Here is an 18,023-nt window from a genome sequence, read left to right as displayed (position 1 = left end):
TTTCATGACAAACAACTTTGTCGATGACCGCAAAACGATCCGAATTCACCATGACGAGATATTATCAATTTAAAAAAGAAGTTTTTGTATGAAAAGATATTTTTCTCCAACTTCAACGATAAAAGCAACCCGATAAAACGATAAAAAAACATCCCTTAACCAATTTCGCTTAAAAAAATGCATATGTCTTGAGAGTCTTCACCCCAAATTTCAGCCTATTTAGTCCATCCCAGGAGTGATTGGAAGTCATCTTTTTAAAGGATTTAATAAAATATTTGTGTAAAACCCCTTATAAATTTTATGATGTCAAATGTTTTGTCAAACAGTTATCCCGAAAGTGTAAATATGTAAATAGCATTGGAAAAAAAGAAACTAATTAGGTGACACTGAAAAAAAACTAAATGTTCATAAACTTCAAGAGCGTGTATCTAAAAAAACAGCCCAATAAACTATGTTTAAAATGAAAATTATAGACTAGGGTGCCCTGAAAAAAATTACCCCGAGCCTAAAGTTGTCGAAAAAAATGTTTTTCACACTAAAATGAATTTTTTAAATCGTTTTAACAGTTTTGGTTTGTTCTACTAAGATGTAGAGCTTTAAAATTTTCAGTGAGAATCTCACTTTTGAGAATATTTGGATGGAAGTAGCGCACCCTGCAGACCAAACCGGGGTTTCCATACCTTTTTTTGATTTTTCGAAGCTTCACCTCCGAGTATCAATGGGTAATATTGACCGATTTTGCTCATATTTGGCCCTGAGTCCTAAAATAGCTCAAGGAACATTATTCTGCTTGCGGAGCGAGGTTTTGATAAAAGGTCCCATATTCTGGGCACCCTATTGTAGACCAATTTCTATATTTTTTTAATTTGTTAAGGCTGGTACAAATATTTTTAAAAGTTTTTGTCCCCCCCCCCCCCCCCCCCCTTCAAAATTGGCCCGAAAAATCAGGGGGCAAAAAAAATATATTTACAATAAACTTCAAAATTTCAATGAAAATTCAAGTGCAACCAGCTGAAATCAAATTAAATTACATTCTCCTGCGTTTAAAATCATTTTTTGCATGTTTGGGTTTATTAAAAAATCTTAAGATTTTTAGAAAATTTTCGATGCAAAATCTTTTTTTTCGATACAATTTTTGTTTTTGTCAGATCTTAGATTTTTTGAAAACTAATGATTGCAAAACAACTGAACTAGTGTAAAATGCATTTTACAACAATTTTTTCATTTTAATGTGAAGATTATGGCTTGGTATTTAAATTTTTATATTTTTTTATTTTTTTGCCCACCCCCCCTTGACCTCGGCTAGGGCCGAGGGACAAAAACTTTTTTAAATATTTGCATCGGCCTAATAAACGATGTTCTTATCTTTCATGAGATACATTCTAATTGATCAGGAAAGTTTTCATGGAAATTGCTGTAAATTTACTATAAGGCTTTCTAGGCCCACTGTAAAAAGTATGGAGAGATAGTAAAATGGGTATTCTTTCGGCAACGTGTACTGATGCAAACAAGCTGATGGGAGCAGCTGTCAGTTTCGTGTTTGTTTGTTTTTGTGTTTAATTTTCGGACTCTTAGTCAATTTCCGGGGTTTTTTTCCTTTCCTGTTCTCCGAATCGCAGGGTAACTAAAAAAACGAATTTTACTTGTTGCGTTTTTACTTTTCAACCTTGTACAACACAAGTTATCGCAATTTTGGACCGCATCACATTTCTTGGTTATGTTTTTTCTGATGCAAACAAACACGCAGCAGCCATGTAAACATACTTTGAATGTGTTGGTAAATTTCTGACTAGAAAGCCTTATTGTCCATTCATCAAAAAAGTAAAGCAATTTTTGATTCGAATTTATATTTTGCATTTTAAAAGATCCGAACTGATTTTCGAGTATTTCATGTCTTTTCAAATGATGCCCGGCAAACTTTAATGGGATTATATGGAACAACTAATAAGGTTAATTGGCTTTTTTTGACAAAGGGAATGCATGGAAAAAGTGCTCAGAAAAATGAACCCCTGCTCCGCAAACGGGAAACGTTTTTTTGGGTTTGTTAAAGCTTTTCTTTTCCAATTAATAAAAATTAATACGGAAATTCCATGATTCGAAAAATAAAGTTGTCCGATCGGGCTCAACATTGGATTGGAGATTCCTTGGCCGACTTCCAAAACCACATGTCCAGTTTTCATACGACCTTTTCAGATATAAAGCTACATTTTTGAAACCAAACTATTTTTTTCATGACCTTTCGTGAGAATCGGTTAAAATGGCATGAAGTTATGATTTTAAAAAAATGGGATTTTTTTTGCAAAAATTCAAAGTTGGACCATCCTTACACTACGTAGGTCACCCTAAGGACCAAACGACAAAAATACGGGTCTAATTGTTTCCACCAAGGAACCCCCAAACCAATTTTACTGTTAAACCATTACACAGTGGGCGAAATGGAACCCAACATCGGACTTAATTGAACGCGGCTGGTTCCCTGGTATGAAAAATAGTGTTTCTTATGCAAAAAAAAAATCCGGGGAATCGATTGATGATGGTTTCTTCCACCGCACGAAACGGCAAAGGGACAATTTTGCCCAAATCTCTCATTTTTTACATTTTTTCTTGAAAATCGGTCTGTATTTAGAGCGGAGGCTTTATGCGGCCATCCAAAATGCATTCAACTTATGTGAAAATGTCCCAGGAATCCAGTAAAAATAAGCACTTGCACCGCAAAAATCTTCAAGGGTCCATGTAACCCCAATTCCGTTATAAAATCAATTTTGGCCGTTTTCAAATGGTAGGTCAGATTTTAAAAATCTGAAAATATTTTTATCGTAAAGATCAGACAATTTTTCATAAGAATCAGGATTTGCACTTGATAGTTTAACACATTTATGTTGATAAAAATAAAAATTATGTAAAAGGCAGTTTATTCTGCGTTTAGGAAAATTAGCCCAAAACTAATTCTTCAATCTTTTTATTTTGTTTAATTTCTATATCAACATAAATGTGTCAAACAATCAAGTGCAAATTTTCATTCTTATTTAAAATTGTCTGATCTTTTAAATCTGACCTAACATTTGAAAATGGACAAAAATGCTTTTATAGCGGAATCGGGGTTAAATGGACCCTAGATGATTTTTGCAGTGCAAGTGGTTATTTTTACTGGATTTCTGGGACATTTTCACATAAGTTAAGTGCATTTTGGATGGCCGCATAAAGCCTCCGCTCTAAATACAGACTGATTTTAAAGAAAAAATGTAAAAATGAGGAATTGGGGCAAAATAGACCCTTTGCCGTTTCGTGCGGTGGATGAAACCATCACTAATCCCCGGATTTTTTTACATAAGAAACACTATTTTTCATACCAGGGAACCAGCCGCGTTCAAGTAAGTCCGATTTTGGGTTTCATTTCGCCCACTGTGCATTAGTATAAAGGTATGCATTATGTTCTTTTTGGCCAAACTTCAAAATCGAAACAAACATTCTATTTGGGCACAATCAATCCACCTAAAACACAGCTCACCCATCACACTCTAATGAATACTTAAATTGAGTGTGATCAGGGTGACCATCTTGTTGACAGCTTAAGTTTTACCATATTGAACTGGTGAAACTAATTCGGCCAACCCCTGATTTTTTTCCATCAGATCTCACGTTTCAAGGTCAAATGTCATGCGACTAAACATCTTCCGGAACTGCTCAGCTCCCTCATCCCTTAAAAGTTCAACGAGGCCGGCAGCGGCCCGTGATAGGTCAACTTAGCCTCCATCCACTTGGTATGAATCAACCGCTCCAGCGGAGTCGACACCATGTCACTCTGCTTACGCTCTCCGTCCCCATCCCCATCATCAGCCCCGTCCTCCTGCTGGCGGTTGTCGACGGTCATCGAGATGTAACATCCGGCACAGGTGTAGTAGTGCAGCTCGAAGCGCTTCTCGGCGTGGTAGTTCCGCAGCAACTCCCGGTTGGAATTAAACAGCACACCGTAGTGGCCGCAGCAACAGCTCACCCAAACGGGCGTGGCTGGAGTTTTGAGCCGACTTCCGGGCTGTCGCGAGGCCGATCGCATCGCTTCGTTTTCCCCCTCCCAAACCAGAAGGCCGATCGATCCGCGGCCAAGAATTCCAAACTGGGGCAAGGCCTACAGAACACACGGGAGCAAAGTTACGGCACGGAACAGTGTAATCGAGTTGTACAAAGTTGAACGCAAGTTTGCGCTTTGCATGCAAGTTGCTGCTTTGCATGCGATGTTGAATGCAAAGAATTTGAATGGAATCGCCAGCGAATCTTCAACCGAACCGATACAATGCGGCTCCATGGAATTCTATACCCTGACTTCCGGCCAGCGGCACTTCGTTGGAGGTTCACAAATCGTAATCATTCCGAAAGGAGTCGTATCGCACGAGTTTGCGGTCGTAGATTCTGCAATACTCACGTAATGGTCCTCGTCGCCGACGTAGACAACGCCGTTGTGCAGGTACGGCGTGGCACGGCCAGTTAGCATCAAAGTGACTATATTCAATGAGCCTTCCTCGTACGGACCCATCAAATGTGCTCCCTTTGGTGCGTCCAGATCGTTTCGCAGATTCTCCATGCCACGCGTGACCACGGCGCTGTACAGCAGCAGTAGTGCACCCGGACCGGGGTTCTCCGTGAACTGGGAAAGAGGAAGCAAGGTTTTAGAACAGAACTCTCTCACAAATCGAACGAATCACTCACGTAGGGCAGGTACCGCTTCATGAAGATCTGCATCTCGTCCAGCTTGGTAAACTCGAAGAAGAACAACTTCTCGGTGACGTTGTCCTGGAAGTAGGCGTGGCTGTGCGGAATCAGCGAATTCTCCCCGGGCAGAACAATCAGTGCCTTGGTCTTCTCACCAATGTTCCACAGAATGTCCGAGATTGCCAGATACAGAGCCTGTGCCTGTTCCGCCTCGGTGGGCTTTAGCAACTCCTCCATCACGACAGACTTATCTCTAGGCTTACAATCGAATATAAAATACTTGATGATGAAGGCCTGCAGCACCGATTGCATGCCGCGGGTCGCGTTTCGAGGTGTCCGCAGCCCGTACGGGTACTCCTGAAAGAAAACGGTGTTACATTGGGGAATGGGGGTAAAAAGGGAAACCGATTCAGCTCAGAAGTGCGCCGAAGACGGTTGCGTACTCCACTAGCGGCACCATAGTTTATCCCGGTGCGGGTCCATTCGCCCCGGGGTGGACTGGCTGCCGAGCCGAATACTGTTTGGCGAAGTTCCTGTTGAGTGAAAAAGGGATTAAACATTTTTTTCAAAAATGTCAACTTTCATTACCAGCGTCAAAAACCATGATACCCACATTGGATCGGCATGAAAATTTACATTTAATATGTATTGGCATCAACCTGAAGTGGCCGGTGTCCTCAGGAATGTTATGGGAGCCTTCTTTTATTACGTAACGCTGATGAGGGGGAAGCCCCCCCCCCCCCCACCCAAAATCCAAATTTTTGCGTTACGTAATAAAAACACGCACCTTATGTCGGGGGACAATTACCGATTCAATATGGGATTCAATATGGTTTTTTATACTGGTCATGACAATTGACATCTCAACATATTGCCTCTGGAATAACCTGGTATCTCTGAAACCAGGTCAACCGATGGCCATTGGGAAACACTTTCTAAATACATTCAACCCCCGGTGGTTGGTCACTTTTTCGTTTGACACTTTTGACAAAGAACTTTGTCCTAAGGTTTCTATACGTGGTGTCAATCCAAAATTTTCGCGAAGCGAAAACGTTACGTGACGAATTCCCCTCTCGGCAAATTTCCCCTCTTTTTGGTGCACGCTGGTTGGATGAACGAACGTTTCCCAATCAGTCGATCGAGAGACGTGAGATTGATGTATCTAAAATCTCCCCCACTCCACCACATAATTTTCGGATCGTCGACGAGCCAACAAAACTCGGCTCGGTCGGTCCCGAAAATTCATTCTATTGCTGGACGTCGACGAGAACACATCAGAAGCAGATGGCCTGGTGGCCCGGTAGCAGACGGCCTGGAGGTCCGGGTGCAGATGGCTTGGAGGCAAGGACCAGCTAAGACATGCCAGTCGCGGGAGTCGATCATTGGAACTGGCCACCACCTGGACTGGAGTGGCCGGAGGCCCCGCGGATGTTCCGATGGGGGGACATTTGCCGGACCGTAAGAGTTGGGGCAATATGGGTATCAAACTTTATGGTTTTTGATACTGGGCATGAAATTTGACATTTCGGCAGTAGCGGCCACAATCCGGAGTGGCCGGAGGCCCCGCGGATGTTCCGATGGGGGGACATTTGCCGAACCGTAAGAGTTGGTGCAATATGGGTATCAAACTTTATGGTTTTTGATACTGGACATGAAATTTGACATTTTGGCAGTAGTGGCCACCACCTGGAGTGGCCGGAGGCCCCGGGGATGTTCCAATAAGGGGACATTTGCTGGACCGTAAGAGTTGGGGCAATATGGGTATCAAACTTTATGGTTTTTGCTACTGGACATGAAATTTGACATTTCGGCAGTACTGGCCACCACCTGGAGTGGCCGGAGGCCCCGGGGATGTTCCGATAAGGGGACATTTGCCGGACCGTAAGAGTTGGGGCAATATGGGTATCAAACTTTATGGTTTTTGATACTGGACATAAAAAGTTGCATTTGGCCATTATCTGAAATTAAGCAGTTAAAATATGCTAATGCTAAGCAGTTAAAATATATTGCTTATTAGGCAGGAAGTAATAAATAGATTACTGCGATGCACATTTTTTTGTGCCACTGTGAAAATCTGTTTCTGGAAATTTAGAATAACTATCTCGTAATCATTAAGAGCCCTGTAAAGGGTAGTTTTTAATGTCTGCTGTTCAAATTTCCTTTGCTGCCGCCAATTGCTTGCAACAGCCTTGCAAAAACATTCCCGCATCTTGGTAACTTTCGAGTGGTGAAGGATAGTAAATTGATTTCACTTCGATTTCTATTTCAGCTCCACTTGCAATTTCCGTCCCCTTAGTTCGATAGGACGGTTATTATAAGGGGGGAATTTGGACCGGACATTCTAATCGAAAATTTCAACAATCATCTTGCAAAGTTCTTTGTCATACTGGTCATGTGTAACATAACCACCTGCACCTTTTTTATTTGGTTGGTCAAAGTCAAACTAAAAAGTGACGAACTGTCACTTTCTACACGGCGCTCACGCACACTATAAAAACAAACGTTTGGTAGTGTGTGTGTAAAAGGGGTGTAAACTAAAAAGTGACCCCGTTCGTTTGACAACAGTTAGTGTCAAACCATCGGGGTTTGAGTGTATACATTGAACCCTTTCGTGCACCATATCAAGCATCATGTTATGACTATCCAAGATCATACCGACTTTATCTGACCTTTAAAAGCTTTAATGTTCAATTCAGAGCTATTCCAGCCCAAAACAGTAATTTTTTAATTACTTTTTTCCCAACCCTCTCCGAATACAATGAAACTTGGTAGACATGTTATCCTACGCTTATATAAGCCATTTTTGTGTAGATGAAGCCAGTTTCACTCGATAATGACATTTGAGAAGGGCGTAAGCGTTTTAAATATTTTTGTATTTCGTAATTTAAATATTGCTGTACCTCCCGAGCATGGGTAAATAACAAGGGAAATGCGTAATAATACCTTTCTCTGGTATCAATACCAAATTTTGGTATTCCTGGACCCTTTAAAATTTGTCTTGAGGATTATGCAAGAGCAAAATGTGGTATCATACCAATTTAAGGTATTGTTTTGATACTGCAAAATTGCAGAATTTGTCAATGGTCGAACACCACATTTTGGTTTTCTTTTGGTATTACTGTATTTTATCAAATTCCTCTAAAACTATGGGAAAATTTTGACCAATTTTGACAAAATAATTAATTTTGCGCTAAAATTATGTCTCAAAGTGAATGCTTTCATTGAAAACCGGAAACTTCAAACTTGATTTTAAACATTTTTGATATATCCCCTACAGAAATGACTTGAAATTGTGGAAAATTTTCTAAGTCAGGATGGCACATTTTGGTATTATTTTGGTATTGAAAGGTTTCATCAATTTTCTCTAAAACTATGGGATTTTTTTTACCAATTTGGACAAGATAATAAATTTTGCGCTAAAATGGCTTGAAAAAAAACCAAGTACTTTGAAAAACGAGTCAATCGACAGATTAATGAATTTTGGTGAATTTCAATTCAGTTTCATTTTAATAATACTTATTTTTCAATCTTGTTATTTTTCAGAATCTTCAAGAACTTCATGCACAGGCCGTTCATCAATGACAAATGCATTCGGTGTGGTGAAGAATATCACTAAGAACAACATGGAATCATCAGGTGAGTAGATTTGGCTGTTGCATATGAAAAAAATCCGTTTTTTTCACTAACTGCAACTGCTGCACTAAAAATGGTATGAAAATACCAAATTTTGGTATTACTTGTGCAAATATCAGCGACCAAAATGTGCTCTTGGTTGTCCAGTGATAGATGGTAAAATACCATCAAATCATACCAAAATCATGTATGTGAAAGACCACAGAAATACCAAAATCTGATTTTCCAAGGGCGCGGGAATACCTAAAATTAAAACCATGGCAATACCAAATTTTGGTATTCAAGCATTGTTCAAAAATCCAGAAGACCTCAACTTGGTATTGAAATGGTTCTATTTTGAGGTATTATTTTACCCTTGGAATAACATGGTTTGGTATTGTTGTGCCCTTCCACATACAAGACTTTGGTATGATTTCATGGTATTTTACCATCTATTACTGGGCAACCAAGGGCACATTTTGGTCGCTGTTATTTGCCTAAGTAATACCAAAATTTGGTATTCCCGTGTTATTTACCCCTGCTCGGGCTCGTAGCCGTTGCATCGTATCAAAAAGTGGTCATCGTATCAAATAGTGGTCAATTGTAGGAAATATGACAGGCTTTCCGAAAAAAATACACTGAAAGAAAAAATCTCTCCACTTTTATGAGATTTTGTGATTTTTAAGTTTAGAAGTCAAATTTGAAGGTGAGCCCACGATTTTTTTTCGTTCAATTTTTTTCTGAAAATAGCCTAAGATGTTACAAAAAGACTCACGAAAAATGCAGGATGGAGCAGCTTACCTAGAAAAATAAAAAAATCATTTACAATTCCTGTGAAGTTACAGCGCTTTTAAAAATAAAAATGTAAAAAAATGGTTTTTTGATGGTTTTTGACAATTTCTATATGACAGACTTGATTTTTCAATCTCAACAATATTTTTACCGGAAAGCACGTCAAATTTTCCACAAGTTTGTCTTTGACCACATTTCAATTGGATGTATGGGCTTACAGGTATAAGCTAATTTCATTGCTCATAACTGAACACATAATATTTTTTTCAGTATACACCATATTCTTGATTTACACAGCGAAATGGGGGTGTTTAAATCGAGAATCGTTTAAAAAAAGACTGTCATTGAGAATCTGACTAAATCAAGAATCTTTGGGATTTCGTAATTTGTCGAAGTATTTTCAAAATTTATCAATTGTGCATTGTTTAGTTATGTTATTAAAACATTTAAGCATGGTTTTGGAACACCTGGGATGTTTTAGTCCATCCGAAACTTCCGGGATTTTTGTGCAACTGGCTTACCAAAGAAACAAGTCGAAACATCAAAATTTTGACAACGGATCCTACCCAGACTACTTTAGTGAGTGCGGTAGGCTACAGTACATTGTTGTAACAACTTATTGGGATGATCTGGGTCATCCAAGGACTCCCTGGAGTTATGACCTGTGGGTCTACCGCAGTAACAAGCCAGATGTCGACGGTTTTTGACCCTGGAACATACCCGCATAGCTTCAGTGAGTATGGTAGACTACTTTCCAGATGTGTTTGGATGTCCTGGGTCATCCAAGGACTCCCTGGAGTTAAGATCTGTCGGTCTACCGCCGTAACAAGCCAGAGGTCGACGGTTTCGAGGTACAGTTAAACCTCGCATATGCACCTCATATGGGGGTTTCTTATGCGAAGCACGCATATGCGAGGTACAGGGCTTATGGGATTTTGGCTATATGGGAGACATGGGCTATATTTTTATAAAAAATCATCTAAACTATACAAATTTATAGTGTTTTGGAATCGTTATGAAGTCAGCTTTACAGCTACACCAAATTGACATGGTTTACGATGTTCTAGGTCATCCGAAACTTCGTCAAGTTAAGGCCTATGTGTTCAACGCCGTACAAGTATGAGGTAGGCGATTTGACTGTGGTTTTTGACCACAGATCATATCCGGATAGCCTCAGGGAGGTTCAGGGACTAGTCTACCGATATGTGGTGATGTTCTGGGTCTTCTGTAGAGTCCCGGGAGGTACGTCCGATGGGTCTACCGACGTAACACGGCAGAGGTCGGTGGTTTTTGGCCTTAGATCATATCCGGATAGCCTCAGGGAGGTTCAGGGACTAGTCTACCGATATGTGGTGATGTTCTGGGTCTCCTGTAGAGTCCCGGGAGCTACGTCCGATGGGTCTACCGACGTAACACGGCAGAGGTCGATGGTTTTTGACCTCAGATCATATCCGGATAGCCTCAGGGAGGTTCAGGGACTAGTCTACCGATATGTGGTGATGTTCTGGGTCTCCTGTAGAGTCCCGGGAGTTACGGCCGATGGCTCTACTACCGCAACAAGATAGAGGTTGGAGGTTTTCGACCTCAGTTCATATCCGGATAGCCTCAGGGAGGTTAAGGGACTAGTCTACCGATTTCTGGTAATGTGCTGGGTCTTCTGTAAAGTCCCGGGAGCTACGGTCAATGGGTCTACCGCCGTAACAAGGCAGAGGTCGGTGGATTTTGACCTCAGATCATATCCGGATAGCCTCAGGAAGGTTCAGGGACTAGTCTACCGATGTGTGGTGATGTTCTGGGTCTTCTGTAGAGTCCCGGGAATTACGGTCAATGGGTCGACCGCCGTAGCATGGCAGAGGTCGGTGGATTTTGACCTAAGATCTTATCCAGATAGCCTCAGGGAGATTAAGGGACTAGCCTACCGATGTGTGGTGATGTTCTGGGTCTTCTGTAGAAACCCAGGAGTTACGGTCAATGGGTCTACCATCGAAAAAAGGCAGAGGTCTGTGGATTTTGATCAAAGATAGCCTCAGGACGGTTCAGGGACTAGTCTACCGATGTGTTATGATTTTTTGGGTCTTCTGTAGAGTCCCGGAAGTAACGGCCCTGAGGCTATTCGGATATAATCTGAGATAAAAAACCACAGATCTATATCTTGTTACGGCGGTAGACCCATCGGCCGTAACTCCCGGGATCTTACAAAAGATCTATCACATCGGCAGACTAGCCCCAGAACCTCCCTGAGGCTATCCGGATATGATCTGAGGTCAGATATGATCGGACGTAGCTCCCGGGACTTTACAGAAGACCCAGAATATCACCACATATTGTTAGACTAGTCCCTGAACCTCCCTGAGGCTATCTGGATATTATCTAAGGTCAAAAACCATCGACCTCTGCTTTGTTACGGCGGTAGACCCGTCGGTCGTAACTCCCAGGGCTCTATAGAAGACCCAGAACATCTCCACATATCGGTAGACTAGTCCCTGAACCTCCCTGAGTCTATCTGGATATAATCTAAGGCCAAAAACCATCGACCTCTGCCTTGTTACGACGGTAGACCCTTCAGGCGTAGCTTTCGGGACTCCACAGAAGACCCAGAACATTTCCACATATCGGTAGACTAGTCCCTAAACCTCCCTTAGGCTATCTGGATATGATCTGTGGTCAAAAACCACCGACCTCTGCCATGTTACGTCGGTAGACCCATCGGACGTAGCTCCCGGGACTCTACAGAAGACCCAGAATATCACCACATATCGGTAGACTAGTCCCTGAACCTCTCTGAGGCTATCTGGATATTATCTAAGGTCAAAAACCATCGACCTCTGCTTTGTTACGGCGGTAGACCCGTCGGTCGTAACTCCCGGGTCTCTATAGAAGACCCAGAACATCTCCACATATCGGTAGACTAGACCCTGAACCTCCCTGAGTCTATCTGGTTGTAATCTAAGGCCAAAAACCATAGACCTCTGCCATGTTACGACGGTAGACCCTTCAGGCGTAGCTTTCGGGACTCCACAGAAGACCCAGAACATTTCTACATATCGGTAGACTAGTCCCTAAACCTCCCTGAGGCTATCTGGATATAATCTAAGGCCAAAAACCATAGACCTCTGCCATGTTACGACGGTAGACCCTTCAGGCGTAGCTTTCGGGACTCCACAGAAGACCCAGAACATTTCTACATATCGGTAGACTAGTCCCTAAACCTCCCTGAGGCTATCTAGATATGATCTGAGGTCAAAAACCACAGACCTCTGCCGTGTTACGTCGGTAGACCCATCGGACGTAGCTCCCGGGACTCTACAGAAGACCCAGAATATCACCACATATCGGTAGACTAGTCCCTGAACCTCCCTGAGGCTATCCGGATATGATCTGTGGTCAAAAACCACAGTCAAATCGCCTACCTCATACTTGTACGGCGTTGAACACATAGGCCTTAACTTGACGAAGTTTCGGATGATCTAGAACATCGTAAACCATGTAAATTTGGTGTAGCTGTATAGCTGACTTCATAACGATTCCAAAACACTATAAATTTGTATAGTTTAGTTGATTTTTTATAAAAATATAGCCCATGTCTCCCATATAGCCAAAATCCCATAAGCCCTGTACCTCGCATATGCAACTCTTGCGACAAAACCGAATCAGGTGGAATGACTCGTATATGCAAAGTTGCATATGCGAGGCGCTCTTATACGAGGTTTAACTGTACAGCAATATTTAAATTATGAAATACAAAAATATTTAAAACACTTACACCTTTCTCAAATATCATTATCGAGTGAAACTGGCTCCATATACACAAAAATGGCTTATATAAGCGTAGGATAACATGTCTACAAAGTTTCATTGAAATCGGAGAGGGTTCGGAACAACCGATTCCCTGTTTGACATGGAATTGCTCGCTCATTTTTTTTTAAATTAAATATGTCTTTATTGAACTTTCTTATAATAATTACATTTCTTTTACATGCTAAGTGGTATGACCTAATGCTCTTCATCTTTGTTTTTTTTTCGTATTATTATTAACTGAACACATTTATTTTATTTATTTCAAATTGTTTTACATTTTTTGCATTGAATCGAATACAGTTGGGTAAAAAAGAAATATAGTAGTTTATGCAACGAGTTGCAAAAAGAGGATTTTTTCAGCACGAGTCGTACATTTATCCAACGAGGTTCACCGAGTTGGATAAATACGAAGAGTGCTGAAAAAAAAACAAGTTTTGCAACGAGTTCCATACAACATTTTTAGCAATTCCAAAAAACACACACTGAGTGAAATTTTAAGTCAAATTTTCATGTATTTTGTCAAAAAATCGTTTAAAATGTTGAAAAGTGTTACTTTTCGAAACAAGTGCTGAAAAGTTCAACTTTTCAGCACCCATTTGAGTGCTGAAAAGTGTTACTTTTCAGCATTTATTTTGAAAAGTGTTCTTTTATTTTTGGTACAGAAAAGTAGGCTATTTCGTCGTTCAAGAATGACAGGAAAAGTGAGTAGTTTCACGACGGAATAGCAAAAAATCACTTTAACAACTAATCCTAACTTAAAACTTGCTCTATCATTACTTTTCAAACGATACATAAAAGTCCTAATACAATATTTCAAATAGCTTAGCTATGTTAAAATCAAACAATGCACTTTGAAAATTTTGATTTCTCTTAGTTAGAATGTTTACTTTCAAGAAAAAAAAATATTAGGAGATGGTCACTTTTTTGAAACTTAACCACCTAATATACCATAGTGCGTAGTAGAGAAGTGCTCGAAGTACTACTAGAAAAAGTTTTGTTTTGTTTTTTAAATAAAATTTTGACAAGTTTAAAAAGAAAATAAACTGCCAATACAGAGAACATTTTCCGAACTCTGGTATGAATTCAAGGGTGGGATTGTAACATTTTTCTTTGTAACGAAAATAGTTTTCCGGGTTTTCCTCAGTTCAAAGTTGAATATCATAAATTGTTGTTTTCAAATTTCTTACAAAGCATATTTACTCAATAAAAGCTCTCAAACTCGAAACTCGAGGTGAACCTGTAAACATTTGAATTTACAAATCGCAGAAGAGCATTTCTCTACGAAATCGGTCATTTTATTTAGAATTTAATTTTTGTCCATAAGAAAACATCAATTTTCCTGTTTTTAAACTTTTGCACGGCCAAATCTCAGCAACTAAGGGTCGTATAAACAAAGTTCAAAAAAGGCAAAATATAAAGAATTTTCTCAGGTTTTCAAAAATATATTTTTTCAAAAGTGGACAAACATGTGCACTAATTTTAAAGAATGAAAAACTGCGGCTATTTTCAAAAAAGTTACCTAGAATTGGTTTTAACTTGAAAACGGTGCACTTCATCAAAATTTCACAACAGTACTGTTCAATTCCAAATTTAATTTTGCATCGAAAAATGAAATTGAAAATTTTTACGACCAATATTTTGATTTTTTGAAAAATTCAGTGTTGGATCAATACTTTACGAAATCGGTCTTTTTTTTGAATTTTAATTTTTGTATTTTTTTAATCCGACTGAAACTTTTTTGGTGCCTTCGGTATGCCCAAAGAAGCCATTTTGCATCATTAGTTTGTCCATATAATTTTCCATACAAATTTGGCAGCTGTCCACACAAAAACGATGTATAAAAATTCAAAATCTGCATCTTTTGAAGGAAACTTTTGATCGATTTGGTGTCTTCGGAAAAGTTGTAGGTATGGATATGGACTACACTGAAAAAATAATACATGGTTAAAAAAATATGGTGATTTTTAATTTAACTTTTTGTCACTAAAACTTGATTTGCAAAAAAACAGTGTTTTAATTTTTTTTATTTTTTGATATGTTTTAGAGGACATAAAATGCCAACTTTTCAGAAATTTCCAGGTTGTCCAAAAAATCTTTGACCGGGTTATGAATTTTTTAATCAATACTGATTTTAAAAAAAATCGAAATATTGGTCGCAAAAATTTTACAACTTCATTTTTCAATGTAAAATCAAATTTGCAATCAAAAAGTACTTTAGTGAAATTTTCATAAACTGCACCGTTTTCAAGTTAAAACCATTTTTAGGTGACTTTTTCGAAAATAGTTAAAGTTTTTCATTTTTTTAAATTAGTGCACAGTTTGCCCACCTCTGAAAAAACTATTTTTGAAAAGCTGAAAAAATTCTCTATATTTTGCTTCATTGAACTTTGTTGATACGACCCTTAGTTGTTGTGATATTGCCATGCAAATGTTTAAAAACAGGAAAATTGATGTTTTCTAAGTCTCACCCAAACAACCCACCATTTTCTAACGTCGATATCACAGAAAATAATTGCAAAAAATCGTGAAATTTTCCGTTCCCTTAAAAAATATTTTCAAAATTTTAAATCAAGACTAACATTTCAAAAGGGCTAAACATTCAATATTACATTGAAAAACTGCAGCTTTCAAAGAAGTTACCTAAAAAAACGGTGCACTTTATCGAAATTTCACTAAGTACTTTTTGATTGCAAATTTGATTTAAAAAAGAAAAATGAAGTTGAAAAATTTTTGCGACCAACAATTCGATTTTTTTGGAAAATTCAGTATTGATCAAAAAATTCATATGTCGGTCAAAGATTTCTTGCCCATTCTGGAAATTTCTGAAATGTTTGCATTTGATGTCCCCATATCAAAAAATAAAAAAAATAAAAAAAGTATTTTTTGCAAATCAAGTTTTAGTGATCACCAAAAAAAATGTAACCGTGTATCATTTTTTTCAGTGTAGTCCTTATCCATACCTACAGCTTTGCTGAAGACACCAAATCGATCAAAAAATTCCTTCAAAAGATACAGATTTTTGAATTTTCATACATAATTTTTGTATAGACAGCTGCCAAATTTGTATGGAAAATTATATGGAAAAACTTTTGATACAAAATGGCTTCTTTGTGCATATCGAAGGTACCAAACAAGTTTCAGTCGGATTAAAAAATACAAAACAAATCGAATGGCCGAAATCTGAGACAACTGCTCAGAGTTTTTTCAAGTTCCTATAAGCTGTTGTGTTTCACATGTTTATAGGACTTTTTCCATTAAAAACTATAGAAATGTTTTCGTGAAAACACTGAGAACTGTATTTTTTGAAGAAACAAACTTGACATTTCGAAAACATTTAAACGATTTACAAAAAAAATGGAACAACATAAAGATTTGCTTGATTTGTTGAATTCATAGTTTATTTTTGGGAATATTTTAAAACTTGGAAATCATAAGCACTCAGAGGTGTCATATCTTCAAAGTGTACGGATTTTTGCTTAGCAAGAGTTGGTTGCTTAAGGCAAAAAAAAATCCTAGAAAAATATTTAATATCTAAGGACCCATCGAAACCGGTTCCGACGATCTCTGGTGGCCAAATCTGGAACCGTATTAGGAAACAGCGTTATACATTTGTATTTAAAAACATGAAGTTTGATATGTCGCAAGAGTGGTTTCAGGAATTTTCCAAATTTGATCTTCGGATGTGTTCACCGGAGAACCTAGGAACCGGTCAAGGAGGCAAAAATACATCTTCAGGATACTTTCCATCTAAAATCAGGAAGTTTAATACGTCGTACGACTATTTTACGCTGTTTCTTGATGCAGTTCCGGATGAGGCCACCGGAGACCAATTCGCGGGTCTATAACAAATCACGTTAAAAGATGCTCAGCTCTAAAAAAATTGCGATGAATCACCACCCACTAATTCATTCGCACCGTTACCTTACACCTTAAAAAAAAGCAGTATCTCCCACTAAATTTCCCACCACCACTCACAACCTGAAGGACATTCCCGTCCTGCGGCACTTACAATGGCCTCATCGATGGTGATTGGCCTTCCGCCGACGAGTTTCAGCTTCGACATTTTTGTGTTTTATTTGTTGTTTGTCCCCTGGACACACTCCTGAAGCTCCACTCCAAACCCGTCTATCCTTCCTCGCTACTTCACCAGGAACTCTCGAACTCACACACAATAACCGACTGGGCGCTGAAAGGACACCCCTCCCTTAACAAATTCCAAAGCTTGGCACTTTTTCGACTAGACACCTTTTCGGGAACTTGGTGCACATGTTGGTGCGATTTTGAAAAACGAAACCTCCTCTTTTCCAGCACGCATTTCAACGTTTTTCTTTCAATTTCGATTGAGGTGATGTTGTCCGGGTTGCCGCCCTTGCAGGCGCAAAAGCCCAATTAGGCGCCAAATGGCGTGCAAACTTGCTTTCTTTTTGCCTTCACGTAGCCATAAATTTCGCACCAAACCACACACACGTTTTCGCTTTTCCTTTCTGATTTAAACGGGGAAAAAAACTTTCACCGTTAAAAAGTGGGCTTCCCTTCTAACGATATCTCTCACACGATCTGTTTTCCAACCCCTCCTCACAACCAAAGAAACAGTTTGCCTAACTTTAGGCGCGCACTACTTCCAAAACAGGCTTTCGCACAAACAGGGCGCCACCACCAACCGACAAAGGTGGAGGTTTCCGAGGTGGTCCTGGGACCGGCGTGTTCCGCCAAGGACTGTTGTTCCGACCGGTTCGGGCTCTTCCGACTGAATGGTGTGAAGATAGGCGTGAAACGAGCATTTTATGAGTGTGTCTGGCGGCCGAGGAACGACGGCGATAAAATCGTTTATTGAGGGAGCGAGAGTGCGCCTGCAAGGTATGCAAGCCACGGTACAAAGCAGGGAGGTCTATAGTGGTTTCGTGTGACGAATTGGGCGCGAACTTTGAGTGCCCAGCCAGGTTGGCAATTCGATGAGGGATCTTTGGGTTCGGATTGTGCGCGGCAAGTGGTGCCAAACATTGAAATGAAGATAATATTACCCTTCATATTATACATTTTTTTGAAAGGTACTAACAATTCAATAAATGAAAGATTTCAAAAATCTGATGAAGGCGTCAAATTTATGATCAAAT

General features: G+C 39.5%; 1 protein-coding gene across 1 annotated transcript; it reads right to left on the bottom strand.

Moving 5' to 3' along the window:
• Window positions 1–3,435: 3,435 nt before the first annotated feature.
• LOC6042293 (inactive ubiquitin carboxyl-terminal hydrolase MINDY-4B) lies at window positions 3,436–17,662 on the bottom strand. The gene is made up of 5 exons (XM_038265460.1): window positions 16,919–17,662; window positions 5,151–5,240; window positions 4,705–5,064; window positions 4,421–4,642; window positions 3,436–4,126 (listed from the first exon to the last, which is right to left on the bottom strand). The coding sequence occupies exons 1-5, from the start codon at window positions 16,970–16,972 to the stop codon at window positions 3,701–3,703; spliced, it is 1,152 nt and encodes a 383-aa protein (XP_038121388.1). The 5' UTR covers window positions 16,973–17,662; the 3' UTR covers window positions 3,436–3,700.
• Between the last annotated feature and the right edge of the window lie 361 nt (window positions 17,663–18,023).

This window comes from Culex quinquefasciatus, chromosome 3 (assembly GCF_015732765.1).
Source record: "Culex quinquefasciatus strain JHB chromosome 3, VPISU_Cqui_1.0_pri_paternal, whole genome shotgun sequence".
Classification (NCBI taxonomy): Eukaryota; Metazoa; Arthropoda; class Insecta; order Diptera; family Culicidae; genus Culex; species Culex quinquefasciatus.
Note: the sequence above shows the minus strand (reverse complement) of the source record. Positions and strands in the feature narration are given on the sequence as shown.

Bases quoted from the DNA above. Each gene is read 5' to 3' on its own strand.
- LOC6042293 (XM_038265460.1), bottom strand. From the start codon at position 16,972: ATGTCGAAGCTGAAACTCGTCGGCGGAAGGCCAATCACCATCGATGAG. The intron at 5,065-5,150 runs GTACGCAACCGT...GTTTTCTTTCAG, and splicing joins ACTATGGTGCCGCTAGTGGA to GAGTACCCGTACGGGCTGCG. The intron at 4,127-4,420 runs GTGAGTATTGCA...TGTGTTCTGTAG, and splicing joins TCGGCGACGAGGACCATTAC to GCCTTGCCCCAGTTTGGAAT.